Consider the following 18,472-nt stretch of genomic DNA (forward strand, 5'->3'; position numbering starts at 1 on the left):
GCAATCAGCCCTAGGAATCTGCCAGACAGACAAGCATACTGACCCGCCATCGTTTACACACAACCAGCCCCTTTTCTGTCTATTCCTCTTCTCCTCCTCCCCTGCACACTGCCCCATTTGCAAAGACTCACCAGCTTCCCTCCAACAATCCTGGATCCCCAGGATTGCATCCTTATCAGTTGCAATATACCATTTGCCCCCAGTTTCTTGATAGCTGTGCAGTCTGACTGATGAGGTTGGCTTCTTCTCTTTGTCTCCATTATGGTTTGCCTGTCAGGTTTGGGTCCACATACTCTGCTTCCCCCCTTCTCCTTAGTATCCCACTTGACAAAGTCCTTGATCAGAAAATCACACTGGAATACAAAAATCCTACACTCTAACCTAACCATTTTGTGTGACTCATCAGTTTTGGTTCTCATCTCTGCCTCCCTTGTTAGTGGTCAGACAAGTTTGTGTCTCTCTGTTCCTGTTTATGGCTTCCCCCTCTTCTTAATATCCCCTTTTGTGTTGAGAAAGTCCCTGATCAGACACCTTAAAGGAGCAGGCACTCCTCTTCCACAGATTCTTACAATTTAGCACAAGATTGATAAAATTACCATAACTGTGTTACAAAGGAATATGAAACAGAATATAGCTGAAAACATGAGAGGAAATTTTTATTTTTCAGTTATACAAATAAAAAACAATCCCCATAGCTGTACTTGAAATCAGACTAACAGTGTCAAACATGAAAATTCTGAGAGAGTATGTACCAATACTTTAAACCACTTAAATTGTATGGCATACACTCAGTAGCAATAGTACTGTGCAGGTAGGAATCTCTGTAAATGCTCTTCCTTTATCTACATTTATAACAATTGTGCTTTTCCCTACACAAAGTAACAGTGCTCTTAAAAATAAATAATGTGCAATTTCAGAGTTCTATCCTGAAATACGCTAATCTAGATCCCCATCTAAATCCTGGACATCTCTCTCCCAGGAAAGTCACTGCAAAGAGTGCTTAGCACTTTGCTAGATCAACCACTAAAAAAAGGTACCGAACCTGCACCAGTTTTTCTTCAAATCACAGTCAATTAGAGAAAAAGTACTGACCTCAAGCACATGTTGCTTATTTTGTTTAACAAAAGAATGATACAGTCGTTATTACACGTAAGACTCAGATCTGAAAGGTTCAGTAGATCTTTTATCCGGAGAGTGGCTCAGAGCTGTGGAAGAGAACTGTCCCAAGGCTGAAAAGTTAACAATCAAACATTTATCTATTATTTGTATGAAATGTGACAGACTGTCACAGAAACATTAACATGTATCTTAATAAGCAATTTACAATCAATTTATCGGGATGAAATCAGGTTATTTAATGCAAAGCTGCCATAAGCTTTAGAAAAATATACATGTTCTGCTGTCTGGATTTAGTTTCCAGTTCTTATTTTTAATGTACATTTAGGAACTACAGCAGGTAATTGGTATAGCTGATGAGAGAATAAATTTGTACAAATGTGAACACAACTGATTGGCATTTCAGCTGTTCCTCACCAGGGCAGATAACATTACAACATTAGGGATCTTCCTTTTTATCCTATTACTTCGTATTAGTTGTCGATAGTGTTGGATTATAAAGGTGGTAATTACAACATAAATTGATTATCTGCTCTGTGCTGTGGGCAGCAGAGGTGCAAATGTAGATAAAAACCAGAAATCACCCAAGGCAGCTATGAAGGTTTAAGCTGTTGACTGCTAACCAATGAAGGACCACAAAGTGAAATCTATTCCATCTCAAAGTCTCTATACAGCAGTTAAGACTTGGCTGCAATGCCCTGGGTCACCTTTAGGTAAAAAGTCACAGAGTGGACATAATCTGTTTTTCCATTTAGGTCCTGGGGTGCCTTAAGAGAAATGCTCCAAGAGCCCCAGGAGGTGTAAGGGAAAGGTAAGAAGGGTGTCTGCAATGACTCTATTGCTGCAGCTTCTCAGCTGTAGAGTGCAAACAACAGGGTAAATCCTGGGCATGTCTCATCTCAGGTCCCCACAGACCAAGCAGTAACTGGGGGTCACAAACCATCTCAAAACAACCTGTAGCACAACAAACCACACACCAGGGAGCCTCCCAGAACCTTTGGGCTTCACATGGACACAGGTCTTATGCAAGAACAGTAGTGTAAAATGACCCCAGTGCTTGTGAAAACCTACACAAAGTCAACTGCTGCAACTGCTACAACTACTGCAACTTGCCTCAGAGAATAGTTTGAGACCCACCCCTCAGTACATCACACCTCAGCTCAGGATAACGTGAGGCAGGTGAGAGAAGAGATGTGCTGGTGTGGAGTCCCATGGTTTTGGGAGGGAGGCACACCTAGGTGGTGGTTTGAGGGGAGAGTACTGTGAGAAGGTTGGGTATGGATGACAGCAGGGTGCCCTGAGCCTATAGCTCACAGTGTCCAAGAGTGCAGTACTGAAGGTAGAAAGCCTGCAGAAGATGAGGTTAAGGCCCAGTTTTGAGGAGGCATGGGAAAATTCTGTTGTCTTTGAATCAGGTGCTATTGTCATGTCTTATCCCAAACCAAGTCAGAGAAATTTAGTGATAGGATAAAAATCTGGACTCCATTGCTCATATACCAACATTAAATTCACTTGCAGAAAATCAAATGTGAAGCATGAAAAACCAAGGTTTAGGCCAGGGTTTAATTTGTCTACTGACTATTTAAGGGAAACCCTCTCACCTATCTTTCTGTTTACATGCTATTCTTTTCGTTTATTCATTTCCACAATTTTTTATTTTTAATTCTAAGGAGTAAGAGAGTCCCCGTTGACTTTGCTGTCAAATACAAAATCAACTGGCCTATTCAAACCTTCCACAGGTGAACAAAATCACCTGTCAGTTAATATTTTAGACTACTTGAGCATGCTGTTTGTTGATGGCCTGACACTAGAAAGAAGACATTCCCAGAAGACAAAGTTGAGCAGATGTTTCTTTGAGCTTCTGAGAGACTGGCAATCTGTGAATTCTTTATTTCAATAGCAATTCTGTCAATGTATATGAAATATGCTTTAGAAGATCAACAGTAGAAAAACCCTAACAGCAAGAACAGGAATATGTTCACCCTTCATAACAGAAATAACCTTGTCTTAAGATGAAGGTGTACATAATGAACAAATAGCACCCTCTGGTTTATCAACAACAAATTCTGCACGGCTGTTCAGTTCCTTGCGATGCCTTGGTTTCAGTCAGTTTCGTGTTAGGACCACTCATTGCACATCAGCACGTGGCCACAGTAAACTGTTCTAGGTAGGAGAATCTGGTGAGTAAGGAAAGATGTTACTGTGTCTTACATAGAACTGACTTTCTACTTCCTGTAACATTTGGCTGCAAGGTAATGATTTAGCTACCAAATTTGCATAGTCGCAGATCTCCAATCATGAATGACGAAATACATGAACTTAAGAGGAGAAAATGGGTAATAAAGAGCATTTTCAGGTAGTAAATGTTTTTGAGAGCGGTGATACATATGAAATTGCTCAAACTATTCAAAATTCAGCGGATACACTGCATATCATACTTGGAGACCAGGACCTAATGTAGTTCTGAAAACATAACAAGAAAATACCCATATATTATACCTGCATGCCTCCTCCTTATCCAAGCATAACAGGAAAGATGTGAAACCATGATGTTTATCCATTTATGTGCTCCTTTAGCACTAAAATATATCACAGGATGACAAGTTTTGTTTCTTAATGTATGCTGTACTTACACTCCACCCTCTCCTATGCTCCTGTAATAGCTTGTTCTCTTTTTTTGGAAAGAAGGAAATGAAATAACTCTTGGTGTTTTGGATAAAGAAGACTGATGATCAAAAAAACAACTGTGAGATAATGCAGCTCTGTGTTTTTGCAGTCAGTTACCCATCAGAACACCTCGATGATACAAAACAGGTATATTAAATAAACAGATTATTTAACAGCATTAGAAGTTTAAAAGAACTGTATAATCTGAATTTTTTTTCCAATAATTGGCTAGGTATTTTTTTTCCTTTAGTTCCACTGTCACCTGAGTTTTTTTAGACTTTTCCTTTCCACCATGAATAAAACCGTATATATATATATATACACGCACATATATATTTGAATGCACAAAGTAATTTCTTGAATCCTGCAGATTTTTCTGAAGAATTCTATAAGCAAAGGTAGTAAAGAGGCTTTGATTTTAGATACTTAAAAATATAAACAAAAAAGAATATTTTCCCTTAAGCAGCAAAGAAACATAAATCCACACTATTTCTCCAAGATAAGGAAAAAATGTGTAGAAAAGTAATCTTTGGCAGTGAAAACAAGGGCACCCTATGCAGTATCTTCAAATCCGTACAGGAGTGAAAAACTTCTCTTTAAGTCAGACCAAAATGTTGTTTCATGTAATGGGTACTGACAACAGTATCTAGAAAAACAATTGGGATGTTAAGGATTGTGTGATAGCAGGATTCAACACAACAACACTTGATAAAATATTTGATGTTCCCCTCCACCCTCCCATGCTTACAAATCTTCTTCCTTAGGACAATTCCGTAAGATGAAAAATTACTCATAACATCCTTGAAATCTTGAAAGAGCTCCAAAACTTAAAAGCAACAAAACCCAATCAATGGCAATAAGAAAAACAGCAACAAAAGCTGAGGTTACTGATTAGTTTGATCTTACAGACTTCACTTTCTCTACTCAAATCCATCATGATATTTTCTGCCAAAGTCTGATTTATTTACTCAAGTAAATATTCCATCCACTGGGTATTGTGTGGGCTGTCTGATCACAGTTGCAAATTGGCAGGCTCTTTTTCTTCTTCAATTCGTGATGAATGTGTCACTGCATCCTGTAAACACTACCGAGCATACATTCAAGCTTTGTTCTTAGTGAAAGTGGCACTTACTTGAACCCTTGCAGTCAAGATAGCTTAGTTATATAGCACTTCACAGGTATAATAGCTGGTTATGTACTTCTGATATGAGACATTTTTCCAATGAGTTAGTGGGTAATGAAAAAAATCCCCACTGTGGTCCCATTGCTATTCCACAACATCTTTATAATGAGGTGTGTATTCTGTATTTGTTGTACTTAACATGTGCTTTATTGCTGTATGCATTTCCCTGTTGTTAATTTAAGTGCTCCTCTATTGTGTAACACATACAATGTTTTAAACTCTAATGGCATTCTATGAGGACTAGCATTAGAAAAGTACCGATACTTCAGATTATCATAATAGTGATACTTGACTGGTTTTCCGTGTAAATCCTTTGGGAATGGCCAAAATCCATACAGGTGAATTTCGTCACAAAATCTGGTAGCAAGCGTATACATGAGGAGACCAGTGCTGGGTCGTTTGATGTGGACCTTGTTTGTCAGCCAATAGCTGCAAAGAAAGAAAAAGTGCATAAGAAACTCATATAACTCATATAAACTCACGTAACTTCATGTGAATAAATCCTGTGAACTTATTTTACCTACTATGCATTCATTCTACACGATGAAAAGGTGAAACTGCTCTCTGACCTGAGATTGTAATGACACTGTTCTGGTGCACCTTCATTCCTCCTAGAAGAGGTTAAGGGAGACCTTATTCAGCACAGTGCTGGAAAAAACCTGGCCAGCTAAGGGACTTCAGGCTTTAATCCCAACACAAGATCATGTCTGCAGAAGCTGGAAGACTGTAGTTCACCTCCTGAGCAAGATCAGGGAACAGTCTCTTGCTACAAAACCTGACCTGTTGTGGTATCCTGTTGCTATATTTTATATATTAGTAAAGGCCTGTATGCACAAACCAGCCTTTGAAATAAGTAGTGATATTAAGGGCTAAAATCCTTGAAAGTTGCCTGCAGAAGAGAGAGTAAACCAAAACAATATTCTTGTGTAAAAGGAAAAGAATGTAAACCTGTGTGTGCTAGCCAATAGTAGCTTGCTCTGCCCGCGGACCCTGTAAAACCCTATAAAAGGTGTGTTAATTATAGAAATAAATGGCATTCACAATTACTTCTGTGAAGACTGGTGAAGAGCTGGCGGTCTCTCAGTAGTATCCAATTCATGTGGTCGAGTCAGCCCAACACTGAATATTTGACTGGCCTAGTGGTTATGTCACAGATTGCTTGTCTAAGTAGAAAGCAAGCGGAAATGACAAGTATAAGAATGTAACTTTCAGAAGCCAGTAGAAGAGAAGCTCGATTTACTCACTTGTAATTAAACACATAAAACTACCTGTTGTTAAAGGCAGTCTCCAGATAAGCAAAACCTTACACTACTGATTTTTAAAAGGTTTTGTTTTGCACTCAAACATTCACTGGTCTGACTGAGGCTACAGGACAGTTTTCCTGAGCCAGGACCAAGCAGTCTGGTTATGGCTTTAAAAGCAGTAGAGAGTTTTCAAATACACAAATGGAAGCTTAACTGGATTCTAGCACGCAGCTCATGTTGGTACCCTCAAAGTCTGTCACCAACATTGTTCTACGTCTCTAACCTTTAAAATCAGAACCTCATTAAAACAGTGTCAGCTATTATCGGTAAAACACTTCTCCCAGGTCTGATTCAATAGAAAGTCCACTAGTACTTTATGGAAATAAAAAAGGTCACTTAGATTCTTAAACCTGGTCATTCTGCTGATTCAGACAAACACCAGTTGTACTGATCGGACTGTGGAAATGTGTGACTGCAAGTAAGGGAAGTAATTATTACTTGGCCTTACCACACAAATGTATTACCACTGTAGTGTGCCACTGTACTCAGCTATCAGCTGTTGTAGTTCATAGCTTGAAATGTATATTTTCCCATCTTTTAGTTGTGATTTCCCCCCCAGCTTCTCTTTCTCCTAATTGTTTACCTGGACTCAAGTTACCAAGGTTAGTGAAGTTTTTCTCCTCAGCTCCACGGCGAGAGGCCCGATAGAGTGGAGGGGAGACCCTGCTGGCATTTCCAGCTGCTTGAAGTTTACAGGACACTCTTCTTTCCAACATCGAAGTTTGTAACTCTGTTTTTCCTGTCCCAGAATGCCTCTGAGCTATGGAAGCTGAGGAGAGCATGCTTACCTTCCCTTCCCTTTCTTTCCCCCCCTGTGTTGCCAGGAAACCAAGCCCCCCCTCTCTCCCCCTCTGCCCCTCTGTGGAGAATACTCCTACACCTTTGTGGGCATTTGAAGAAGTTGGTGTCTCTTATTTCTTATCTTGGTGTGTGTAATCTTGATTTGTAGAAAGTTTGTAAGATGTACTAACTGAGAAAAATAATTGGTTCTCTCTCTGATGTTCCCTCCCTCCGAGAAACCCTGTTAAAAGAGACCCCCCAGACCCCAAACCCTTGGTCTCTTGTCCTTTGGATTCCCCTTCACAGAAATAAACTGTGGAATGCAAACCAGAGAGAGAGTTCCCCCGCCCCCGATTTCTTTACTCACTCTATAGACTTGAATTCTTGAAGAAAATCAGTGAACCCCACAAACATATGCTGGCTCAAAACCTGAGTGAAGAGAAACCTCATCACTGAGCTAGCCAGGCCACACTCGAGAAGATCGAGTCAATCAGCTGTGAATTGCTCCTACCACAGTCTAGGAAGAAGGTCAAGGGAGACAAGCCTCACCAGACCAGAGTTAACCTTGTTTTAAATGGGATTACAGTAAGGCTGGAACTTAAAAATTACACATCACGAGTGCTATAAAGGCATTAATGATGTAGCAGGAGGAACCTCCCACCCCCTAATATGAGACAGGACAGCAAAACTACATCTTTAATCAAAGCTTGAAGTGTGTTAAAAGCACCAGATAATATGCAACAGTTTTATTAACCATTCCATTGAAACTGGCCTTCTCAGTTTCATTCTTTTCCAAAACCATAGCCTTGAATCACAGATAGGTATGCAATGTGAAAGCTAGTCTGGTATTTTTGGTGGGTTTCTTTGGGGTTTTTTTTGTTCTGTTTTGGGTTTTTTTTGGGGGGGCTTCCTTCTGTTGTTACTGGCTTTTTTTGCTTTATCTTGGTTTTGGTTTTTTCTGCAGTATACTCAAGTTCAATTTTTAAAAGCTGAAGGACCCTGCAAGCAGAAAACAGTTCTGAGCTGAGTAACTACTTCTCTGAAGACAGCATAGGGAAGGACTCAGAATTTTGCTTGGCTGTAAAAACAGCATGGCAAAAAGCACATTTAAGGAGAGAATGCAACTGGGAATGGGTACATTGACAAATGACACATGCATGTATCATTTTTCATTGTCTTCATAAACATCACATTTTAGACATAACATGCTAAGGAGTTTACTTTTCAGTCTGACAAGCAGCAACTCTGTAAGACAAGATAAACCAAAGGAGGGACTCCATTCTAGAAAATAAATGCTTGATTAAGGAAAAGTTGCTGGAGAAATAAATCTGAACACTTTCAGCACTTCGTATCACTGACACAGCAGAGCAGATTAAAAGCTAATTACTTTATTTTTGTAGAAACTGGTAGCTGTCTCTTGAGAAGCTTTAATCTCATGCAGTCATCCATCTACATGAGTGTTTCTAGCCAAAGAGCAGTCAAAACTGGTGCATCTGGTACTACAGGGTACCACTGCTATCATTCCAGCCTTCCAGAACAGATGCTCATGCAGAAAGTTAAATTCATGAATAGGCAACTATTTGAAAAGAACACTACATCTTACTTAAGCATTTCCACCCAGAAATAAGTATGTAATGAAGGAATAAAGATGCAATGAAGACGCTCTTAGAATTTAAGCATATCTTCTCTTCTGTTTGTCATATTCAGTATTTGACTGAATAATATTTGTATTATACAAAACAGAAGTTTAACTATTTGGTATTTCTTAAAATTGAGAAGATCCAAACTGTCTCTCTGTATATACTGAAAATAGAGCACTTGATGTAACTACTATAAAAATTTTATAACTTATAATTTATAATTTTATAATTTTAAAATTTATTTATAATTATATTATAAATTAAATAATAAAATTTAAAATTATAATATAATTAAATTTATATTATAATTTTAAAATTTATACTTTAAAATTTATAATTTTATAATTATACTTCACATAAAAGAAATAAAATAATGCAATAAATTAAACAGTTGGAGGCACTCAGTGCTCTAGGCTTATGCTTCCTATCTTTGCAATTCCTGGCTCCCAACATCTGCTTGAATTAATAGAACTGTCAAGTCATGACAGATCTCACTTAATCTTTGTGATTTTTGTTCTGAAAGATATGTGTTAACTTTTCGGTTGCTCAGGCAGCTGTTCTAATATCAAGCTGAGTTGAGGCTGGTTAAGGGTCAAGTGATGTTGTAGATGCTTTAACCAATACTCATTTCTGTACCTGTTTTTAGTTTCTGGAGTTTTATTACAGCTTTAGTTTGAAGCATAAAGATACTCTCTTGATCTACTTTTCTGGGATGCACTCATTCTCTGTTTAACTAAGATTACATCATGAAGGAAGCAACTAAGCATAGAATAGAATGAGAAACTCTTCCTTTTTCTCATAGCTGACCTCTAGATCTTCACCCATGACCAATTCCTGATTTCCCAGCTGGATTAGGAATCAGCTTAACTGACAGGACTGGGTGGATCTCAAAATAGTCATTACTGTGAAGCCTCCAACTGGCCACATGGTGTACCACTACATGCACTCAATTTCTTGATGCCTCATGCTGAAAAACAACTCCTTTGTGGGGCCTGAAGGCTGAATTTATTGAAGATTAGTGAATGTGCAATGAATAAACACTCAATTCTATAATTTCTGTGACTTGAAGTTGAGTAGCTTGAATTCAAGGACATCTCTATTCCAATTACTTTAAAATATATGGCAGATGGTAGTGTAGTAAAGACACTGGCAAGACACCATGAATTTCAACTAATGGTCAAAAGTAATCTCTAGGGATAAGTGAAAAAAAGGACAAATAGAGAGCAGACTCTCTGCAAATGTAGAGAGTAATAGAGAACTTTCTGCAATGAAAGGAAAGTCAGGTCAGTACTTAGGTCCATGTATTGCATTTTATAAAACTGCCATTAATAAATACCATGTTGGCAACAGGTAACTAAAAAACCCCACAATACACTGTAAGAGTAAGGGTCACCTTGCTGACAGCAGAGAACTGCTAAAAATGCCGCCTCTACGAAAAGAAGGGGTATTTGAGCAGGTACTGGTTCCTGTAAAAATGCCCTTGTATGCCTGCTATCATTCACTTCAGCTCCTCCTCCCAAATCTAAGCATCTTTGCCTCCAAAACGTCTTACCCACTTCAGACATATTAGGTAGTGAGCCATGGCCACATGTCTGAGACTTCTTCTACACAGTCCAATATGGATCTCTTCTACAGTCATTTCTTTATACAGAGCACACACATTTCAAATAGATTTCACATTATTTTAAAATCTGAACAATGATCTCTTCCACGTTTCAACTGTATTTTACATTAAAAAATGAAAATAATCCAAGACATTTTTGGTATTTGTTAGTACCAGAAAGAAATACTGTCAATAATGGATTTGTGTCAGCATTATTCTAGAACTTTGTAGTACTAGATGCTTTACATGTTTTTTCCTTCCTTTTATTATTATTACCTTAATGAAACCTAGTTCTTATATGCAGTTTGACACCATAAATTAAAGACATTTTAAAATTCTGTATTCAAAAATGTATTTTTAGTAAAAGATCCTTCTTAGCTTCTACTAATACAAAAACTATAAAAATTATATAAAAATTGATTTTTAATTGAGTAGGTACAAAACCTAAACATGTGAACCATGAGATTATTCCTACTGGAAGGAATGTTAGCAGACCTCTGACAGATGTTAGACCAATCTCTTTGTCCAAGTAGGGTTCCTCAGCCATTGCTGGCTGTGCTCCAGCCCGACCACCTTTGTAGCTCATTCTTAAGCTTGCTTCAGTTGGAAAATATCTTTTGTGCTTTAGAGGGCCCAAAGGTGCTTAACCAGGTGGGAAACTCTATGTTTAAAATAAGCAATGAAAAAGTGGAAGTCTGCCCTGATGAATATGAGATAAATTATTTACAACCAAAAGCATTGTTAAAAGATTACTTTGACACTTACATTTGTCTTTGAAATATGGAACATCAATATTTTGGCTTTTAAAAATACTGAATACTGTTTTTACCACACAAAAATACCACCTGTAGGTAGATATGCAGTCAAATTCACCAGATTTTCACCTATATCTATCCTCATATTTATGAAAATGGAATGTTCTACTATCAGCATGACTGCTGGAAGAATGTCAGTTGAATAGCATGTTACTACCTGATAATGACTTCTTGCAGCTATTGACAAAAATTAAATTAAACACATAAAACCATAGACATCTGTTTTAAAAATAGTTAATGTTAAAATGATCTTCTGAGGAGACTCTATTACAATGACTAATGCATGCAACAATTGATGCCAATCATCATAACATAGGAATACTGCAGTATTCAAATTACAATTGTTCATCCTGCCATTGTGGAATAGATGAGTTCTGACTAAACTAAAACATGGGACGTGCTTTCCCATGGCTGTACTCAGTGAAGTGTTGTCTCAGACAAAGAAAATCAGATATGATGGGTTACATTCAAATACCAGGTAATTAAGTGTACTTAGCATCTTTATTTGCCTTATCTATAAATTCCATAAGATGTCATAGCATAAATAGAACCAGTATCTGTTTGCACATATTTCAATGGATTTTGAATTCCCTGTTTCTGGACAGGACTGAATTTGAGGAAACATGTATGTTTAAAGTCTGAATAGCTCAGAAGATTTTACACTGAGCTATGTTTCTTGAGATGTCCAAGCTGATCTCCAAGAAAACCTCCTCAACACAACTGGCTGCCACTGAAATACTGTTCCTTTTACAGACAGAGAGAATATTTTTAAAATGATCTGAGAAATCATATACGGTATTCGAGAAGTAAAAATATTAACATTAATAGGAAGGTAAGGGGAAAAAAATATTTTGAAAGATGACAAAACATCTCAGTGTTACTCAAAAGTGTCTGTGTGAGAAGCTCAAGGATGTATATATTGTTTTGATTACAACTCCCTCAAAAAATACCTCAGGACAAGACACAGAGTAAAGCAACATATGCTATTAGAAGAATAAAGTAACTTCTGTATGAAAAGATATAGAGTAGCTTGAAGAAGACAACTAGGTGGGGAGATGGCAAAACACTCCAAAGTTATTAAGTGGTGAAGGTGTTAAATAGGAATTTTATTACTACTTTAACATAAGCACTGTAACATAAAAAGTTATGGACTCAGTAAAGTAATTTATTAGCAGGTCTGAAATAAACAGATGAAGGTAACACAATGTTGAACTGGGAATTCAAGGCAATACAATGTCTTGGATGCTACTGGCAACTGACTAAAAAACCCACAACTTGTCAATGTTCACAACCCAGTGGTGCTGATGAAGCTCCTTCTCAAAGGTTTGCTAAACTGCTGGTGATGGGAGTATGTATCTCAAGGTAATCTTTCCTCTTTTTTCTAATTATTCTTCTGTTTCTGTGATGGCACCCGGCACTAGTAAGACTACAGGCTAGAAAGGGATCTCTTAAATAGCCACTTTTATGTTCTTGGACCCAACATCTGTTTTCTAAATAAGGTTTTAGGGCAAATATCTTCCTCTAATTCAAAGAATAAATCATTTTCTTGTGCTTTCTTGTGTTCAGTGGGATTAATCACACCTGTTGAGGGTAAAGTGTCCTTTTTTTGTTTTGTTTGTTGTTCTGGCCTGCCCGTGGAATTTTTACCCATTAGCTGCGGAGACAACCTAACTGTGGGTATTTAGTGGGTTCTCGATAAAGTACAAAGAGTGGCCAGGCCCAGGGGGGAAGGGGGCAGGAAAGGAGGGTGGGGACAGTTTTTGGCTGGCTTTCTTCGGCTTCGGGAAAAGACATTCGTTTGCTGGGTCGCGGAGCTGCTGCGGTGGAGAGAAGAGAATTTCACCATCACCCAGATGGAGCTGCTGCTTCTTCTCCTTCTTCCCTCTTTGTTGGTGGCCTCGCACTCCCTGTCCTGCTGGGACGTGTGGCAGTGCCAGGCACCGCTGTGGAGCTGCTGATCCACCTCACCCACCGGCCCAGGATCTCAGCTCATCCCTGCTGTTCCAGCCGACTGTTCCTCGGAGCCCTGCAGGAGCACCGGGATTGACTGCCCGAGGGGTTTGTGAAAACAAAGCCTCTCCTTCATCCCATCTCAGCCGAGAAAGCTGTCCCGGGGTCCCTGGTTCTGTTTTCTTGTTATTGCTGTAGTTATTGTTGTTTGTTTGCCTGGTTATACTAGTAAAGAACTGTTATTCCTATCCCCAGATCTCTGCCTGAAAGCCCCTTGATTTCAAAATTATAATAATTCGGAGGGAGGGGGGTCTACATTCTTTCATCCCAAGGGAAGCTTCTGCTCTCCCTAGCAGACACCTGTCTTCTAGAACCAAGACAACACCAATGATAGTAACAACCCTTCAATATACCATCTCAATTTGTGTGAATGTTTTAATTAAAAATGCACTATTTGTCTTTTTCTTAATGAGATGCTTTGTGCAGAATGCTCCACAAGGAATCTGAAGTATGAAAGAATTAAAGTGTGAACAACAACACAGAAAATGTGACAGCCAGCACAAAAGCACTGCTGAGTGTTTGCACAAGATCAACTTGAAAGTTTTCAGTGTACAATATTTTCAAAGAGCATACAAAAGACCCCTCTTTCATTGAAAGGAATAAAGCCCTTTAAGAAGAGCTGAAACTCCATCAGAGCTCAATATATGTCTACTGTAGAGATAATGGAGCAAAACATAGAATTCAATGAATTAGAGAATCACAGAATTGATTCAGTTGGGAGGCACCTTTAAAGATCAATCAGTCCTCTCCCCCTGTTCTGGGCATGGACTTACTTCACTAGACCAGATTGCTCAAAGCTCCATTCAACCTGGCCTTGAGCAATTTCAGTGATGGGACATCCGCAAACTCCCTGAACAACTTGCTCCAGTGTCTCAAACCCCTCATGATAAAACATTTATGCCTTCTGTCTACTCCAACCTACCTTCTTTCAGCTCAAAACCACTGTCCTTCGTACTGACTTGGAGAAATAGGTTAATAGTGTCTCCCTCCCCAGCTTTCTTGTGGGCTCCCTTCAGGTACTGGAGGGACACAGTAAGGTCTCCCTGGTGCATTCTCTTATCCAGGCTCAGCAAGCCCAGCTCTCTCTGCCTGTCTTCAGAGGAAGGATGCTCCAGCCCTCTGATCATTTCTGTGCTGCTGCTCTGTATCTGTAGCAGCAGTCTTCTTTCTGCTGAAGATTCTAGAGCCAGATGCACAATTCCAGGTGGGGTCTCAGCAGAACAAAATTGGACAGAATGAACCCTCTCGACTTGCTGGCCCTGCTCCTTTTCATGCAGCCCAAGATACAACTGTCTTTCTGGGCTGCAAGTGTGAATTTCCAGCTCACATACATATGAAGACATGCTAAGGTTTCCTTCAGCTTAAGAAGTCCTAAATCTCTCAAAAAACATTTTCAATTTTTTTTTTAAATCAATTTGTAGCCATAAGCTAGAAACCACCAGTGATAAACAAAAAGATTGCAACAATTTTTCTTTTACTCCCCACATAGACATTATAAATTAATGAACTACCTTCACAATTATAAAATTGAAGTCAATGTGCCTGTGTGTAATTTCAAATCAATCTGTTTTTAAGTAATACAGACTGAACCTGCATCAAGTGAACTATTTTTTGTTATACATTTGTTGGAAACTGCTAGCATTTCTGGGCTTTTTTGCTATCTTTAACCATTCCAACAGTTAAGATGACTATTTATTATTTTCTTTATTTTTTATCTTGTTCCATGGAACCATTTAAAAATATGGAAAAATTAAGGACTAAGATAAAACCTTAAAAATGTTGGAGAGCATTTGAACAGTGTGACTAATAGATGTAAAAATGGTGCTCAAGAACCTTTACAAGGATTTGCAAGGTCAGACAGATGTTTTTAGATGGTACATAAACAGTCAAATCTAAGTGAAATACAGTGTCTGTGGCAACATACAGTAGCAATGATAAAACACAAAAGAGAACGAATCTGATAAATTAGAAAGAACTAGAACAATCAAGTTGAATATTGAATGTAAACAACTATTTGCCATAATTTCATAGTCCTCCTTTGTTTCACTCTTTCTGCATGGAACCTCAGAAGCTAAACTAGTTACCTATGTCTATAACTATAAATCACAGTAACAAAAGAAAAAAACCTTGGCTGGAAAAATTCCATGGGATTGCCATTCTGGAGAGCATATTGGGCCCAATTCTAAGAAATTAAATACTTATAAAAGTAGGTAAAAAGAATGCAATTACATTTTAAATAAATAGGGCTACAAATTGTTTCAGAGTGAGTCACTGGCCTTTTCTCCTCTTGCATAGGGTGTAAATATTACTTATTTTCTTCTCTAGAAAGGGTACCGGTATTAGTTTGGATTAAACAGAAGCAATGAATCAAAGGGATGATTCATAAGCAGATTGAAGATAACACAACAATATTTGATTGGTTGAAAAAAATCAGTAAAACAAGATTACCTACCACTATTCCACACACAGAAACTTATGTGAAGGTGGGAGAAATAAGCCTGGAAGTAGGAAAAAGTGTCAGGCAAAAAATCCCCACACGTGTAGTGTACAGGAAAGTTCCAGAATTTCCTAACAACAACATGAGAAGGCAGTCACAGGAAAGAGATATTTCAGGTTTTAGGACCTTTATAGCCTAAGCTTGTATTTTGACTCATGCTCATGATGGGTCTGGTTTAGAAGTAGACTCCTCCCCTGAAGAAAAAGTTTGGCTGTGAGTGGTAACAACTGCTAGAAATAACTCCTTTGCTCTCCACTCATCTTCTAGGGCTCCTTTCTCACCTAGTGGTAGCACAAGAGACACAGCTGCTCTTCCCTCCTACTGGAACATTTTATTGACCTAGAGGTTGATCCAGACCAGCTGTGACACTGGTTGGCTTCCTTGTCAGGGATTTTGTCTGTGGCATCAGGACAGTTGATATCAGCAGCCATCCTCAAGGTGCAAGACAGCGATACAAGCCCAGTCTTCTGTGACTTCTTCTATTTCTGGAGCTAAACTGAGAAATCTGAACCCAAAAGTATACCCCACCTGGATTACAAGGGCAACTCCAGCAGAGATTGTGCAGGATGATAAATAAACAGCCTCAGAAAGAATATTGAAGCAGTCCCTTGACAGGAAACCTTGATAATGTCTTAGGTCAGCAAAGGTACCGCTGACAAGAAATTAATTTTAACCATGTTCTGCACAGTAATTTGGTTATACAGCCAATGCCATGGGGTATCTAAAAGCAAATGTTCATATTAAACTTGAACTTCATTAATCTTGAACCCCAAACTGTGTCCTGGGGTTTTGACTTTTTCTGGAAATTGGTAAGGGCATAACAAAAATTACATAATATTTCATTAAAAATTACCACAAAAAGACCTACCTATCTCCCATGCCAAATATAGGCAAATGGAGTGAAAGACTAATTAGGTTTGTAAAAAGAGTGCAACTGGCTGGATAAAACTCTTCAACTGTATTAGTGAAAGGTTGTCTGGGAAAGCAATGTCAAATTAAGAACATGGAGAAATCTTCGGTGGAACAAAGATGTAACAAATTCAGTTAAAGGATAGTAGACTAAAAAAGAACTATGAAACCTTTCTGTAAAGTTGCAACAGTAAGGTATATCAGAGTGACTGGGGACATTGCCAAGTGCTTTGAAACACACAGGTAACTTCTGATTAAATTAATAAAATATGGATTTCAAAAACGTACATAAATTCTTAATACTTTATGAAATAAAATTCATTATATAAAGTATTAATTCTTCATATTTTATGAAGTCATTACAACAACTTATAATTGATTAGAATTTTTCCTATGAAAATTTGAACAGAATATTACTGGAGAGGTGTATTTAAAATTAATAACTTGCCCTAATTCCAGCTTTCACCATTAGATCTACTTTTTGCTGCTGAGGGAATATCTGTTCTTATTCTAATGGCCAATGAATATACTTCTGTAACATAAAAATTTTATCCAACTAGTTTTCTCTCTTTTCAAAACAACGCAAATACAGACATGTCCAGAAGATCTAATATGTGAAGAATAAAATGCAGTGCCCACTATGCATAGTAGTGAATTAGGAAGACAAAAATGGAAGGGCCCACTCAAATTGTTAAATTCTGCCTTTATCACTTCAAAATAATTTATCTGGTGTCTAGAACATCCATTCCACAGGTCTGTATTCTTGAAAGACTATTTTCTAAAAACTTAAATCACCTGGTTAACTCTACCCTAAAAAAGAAAAAGCTTGGCACAAAAAGTAGTATTGGATTTTCTTTCTGGGCCCAATACAAAATAAACAGTTATAAATGTAGGCAAAAGAAAACAACTAAATTTTAAGCAGGGCTACAACTGGAAATGTGTTTTAGAGTCAGTTGCTTTTAGAGGGGCTCAGCTTGGGATTTTTTGGTCCCTGCTATGGAATATTATATTACATGCCCAGAAACAGGGCAAAATTTATCAAGATGATCCCAGTATGAGTACTCTGCCCACATCTGAAACCATTTCATTAATGGCACGGATACTGAAACTCATGTTGAAAAGTGCAGCCTGTAAATTTTAGAATATGGTCAGGATGCTCTTTGCTCATTGGACTATAAACAGTTTTAACCTGCTTTCAGTTTGTGCGAGCTGCCCTTTACAGCTGAAGTCAAGAATACCTAATATCAGGCTGGACACAGTAAAATAACATGTTCAGTGCTATGCTGCTTCTTAGACAAACTTCAGTTGTATAGAAAACCTGGTCTCTTTCGATTTAATCAATACAAACAGAAGTCTCCTCTGTAGAGATTGTTAAAGAAAATGTGCATTACAGGACCTTAAATTTGATCAGTGCAATGAACCAGAGTAGATGAATCAGATACAAAAGCTATTGATTTTACAATCTTTCTCGGGGTGATTTATGATGATAGTCTATTCCACAATCCTCTGCTTTATGCTCAAAAATGGTAGTTGTACCTTTAAGGCCTAAGACTGTGTTTGTGTTGGGCTGGGGAGGAGGGAGCTTTGGGGCTTTTGGTGGGCATGTTTGAAGACTCATTTCCCAGGTGTTCCATGGCTCTGTGAGGTTCAGTTCTGTTTGGTTAGCTTGGCTGCTTGGCCCAAGGCAGCCTTTCCCTTCCCTGGCCTGGAGCAGCTGCACTAGGAATCTTTGATTTGCCTTGAGGTGAACTCAACAGGGGCAGGCTGAGAGTGGAGTGGGACTGCTGGGAGCAGGGCTGCCCACGGAGCCGAGGGAGAAAAAGCACACCAAGAGGCTCCAGACCAGCTGTTTCACCCTCCACGACTGCTGTGGAGAGGAGGATGATGCCAGAGAGACACCAGGGCTTTGCCTCCTGCTGGAATTCCTCTGTGGAAGCTCCACTTCCCT

General features: G+C 38.5%; 1 protein-coding gene across 1 annotated transcript in view; it reads right to left on the minus strand.

The window, feature by feature from the left end:
• Positions 1-641: 641 nt before the first annotated feature.
• Positions 642-18,472, minus strand: part of ST8SIA4 (ST8 alpha-N-acetyl-neuraminide alpha-2,8-sialyltransferase 4) — a 50,978-nt gene continuing 33,147 nt past the window's right edge. Inside the window, exon 5 of the mRNA XM_058827512.1 lies at positions 642-5,395. Within this exon, the coding sequence (XP_058683495.1) occupies positions 5,113-5,395 (283 nt within the window). The 3' untranslated portion in view covers positions 642-5,112. The remainder of the gene's footprint in view (positions 5,396-18,472) is intronic.

Source organism: Poecile atricapillus, chromosome Z, assembly GCF_030490865.1.
Source record: "Poecile atricapillus isolate bPoeAtr1 chromosome Z, bPoeAtr1.hap1, whole genome shotgun sequence".
NCBI lineage: Eukaryota > Metazoa > Chordata > Aves > Passeriformes > Paridae > Poecile > Poecile atricapillus.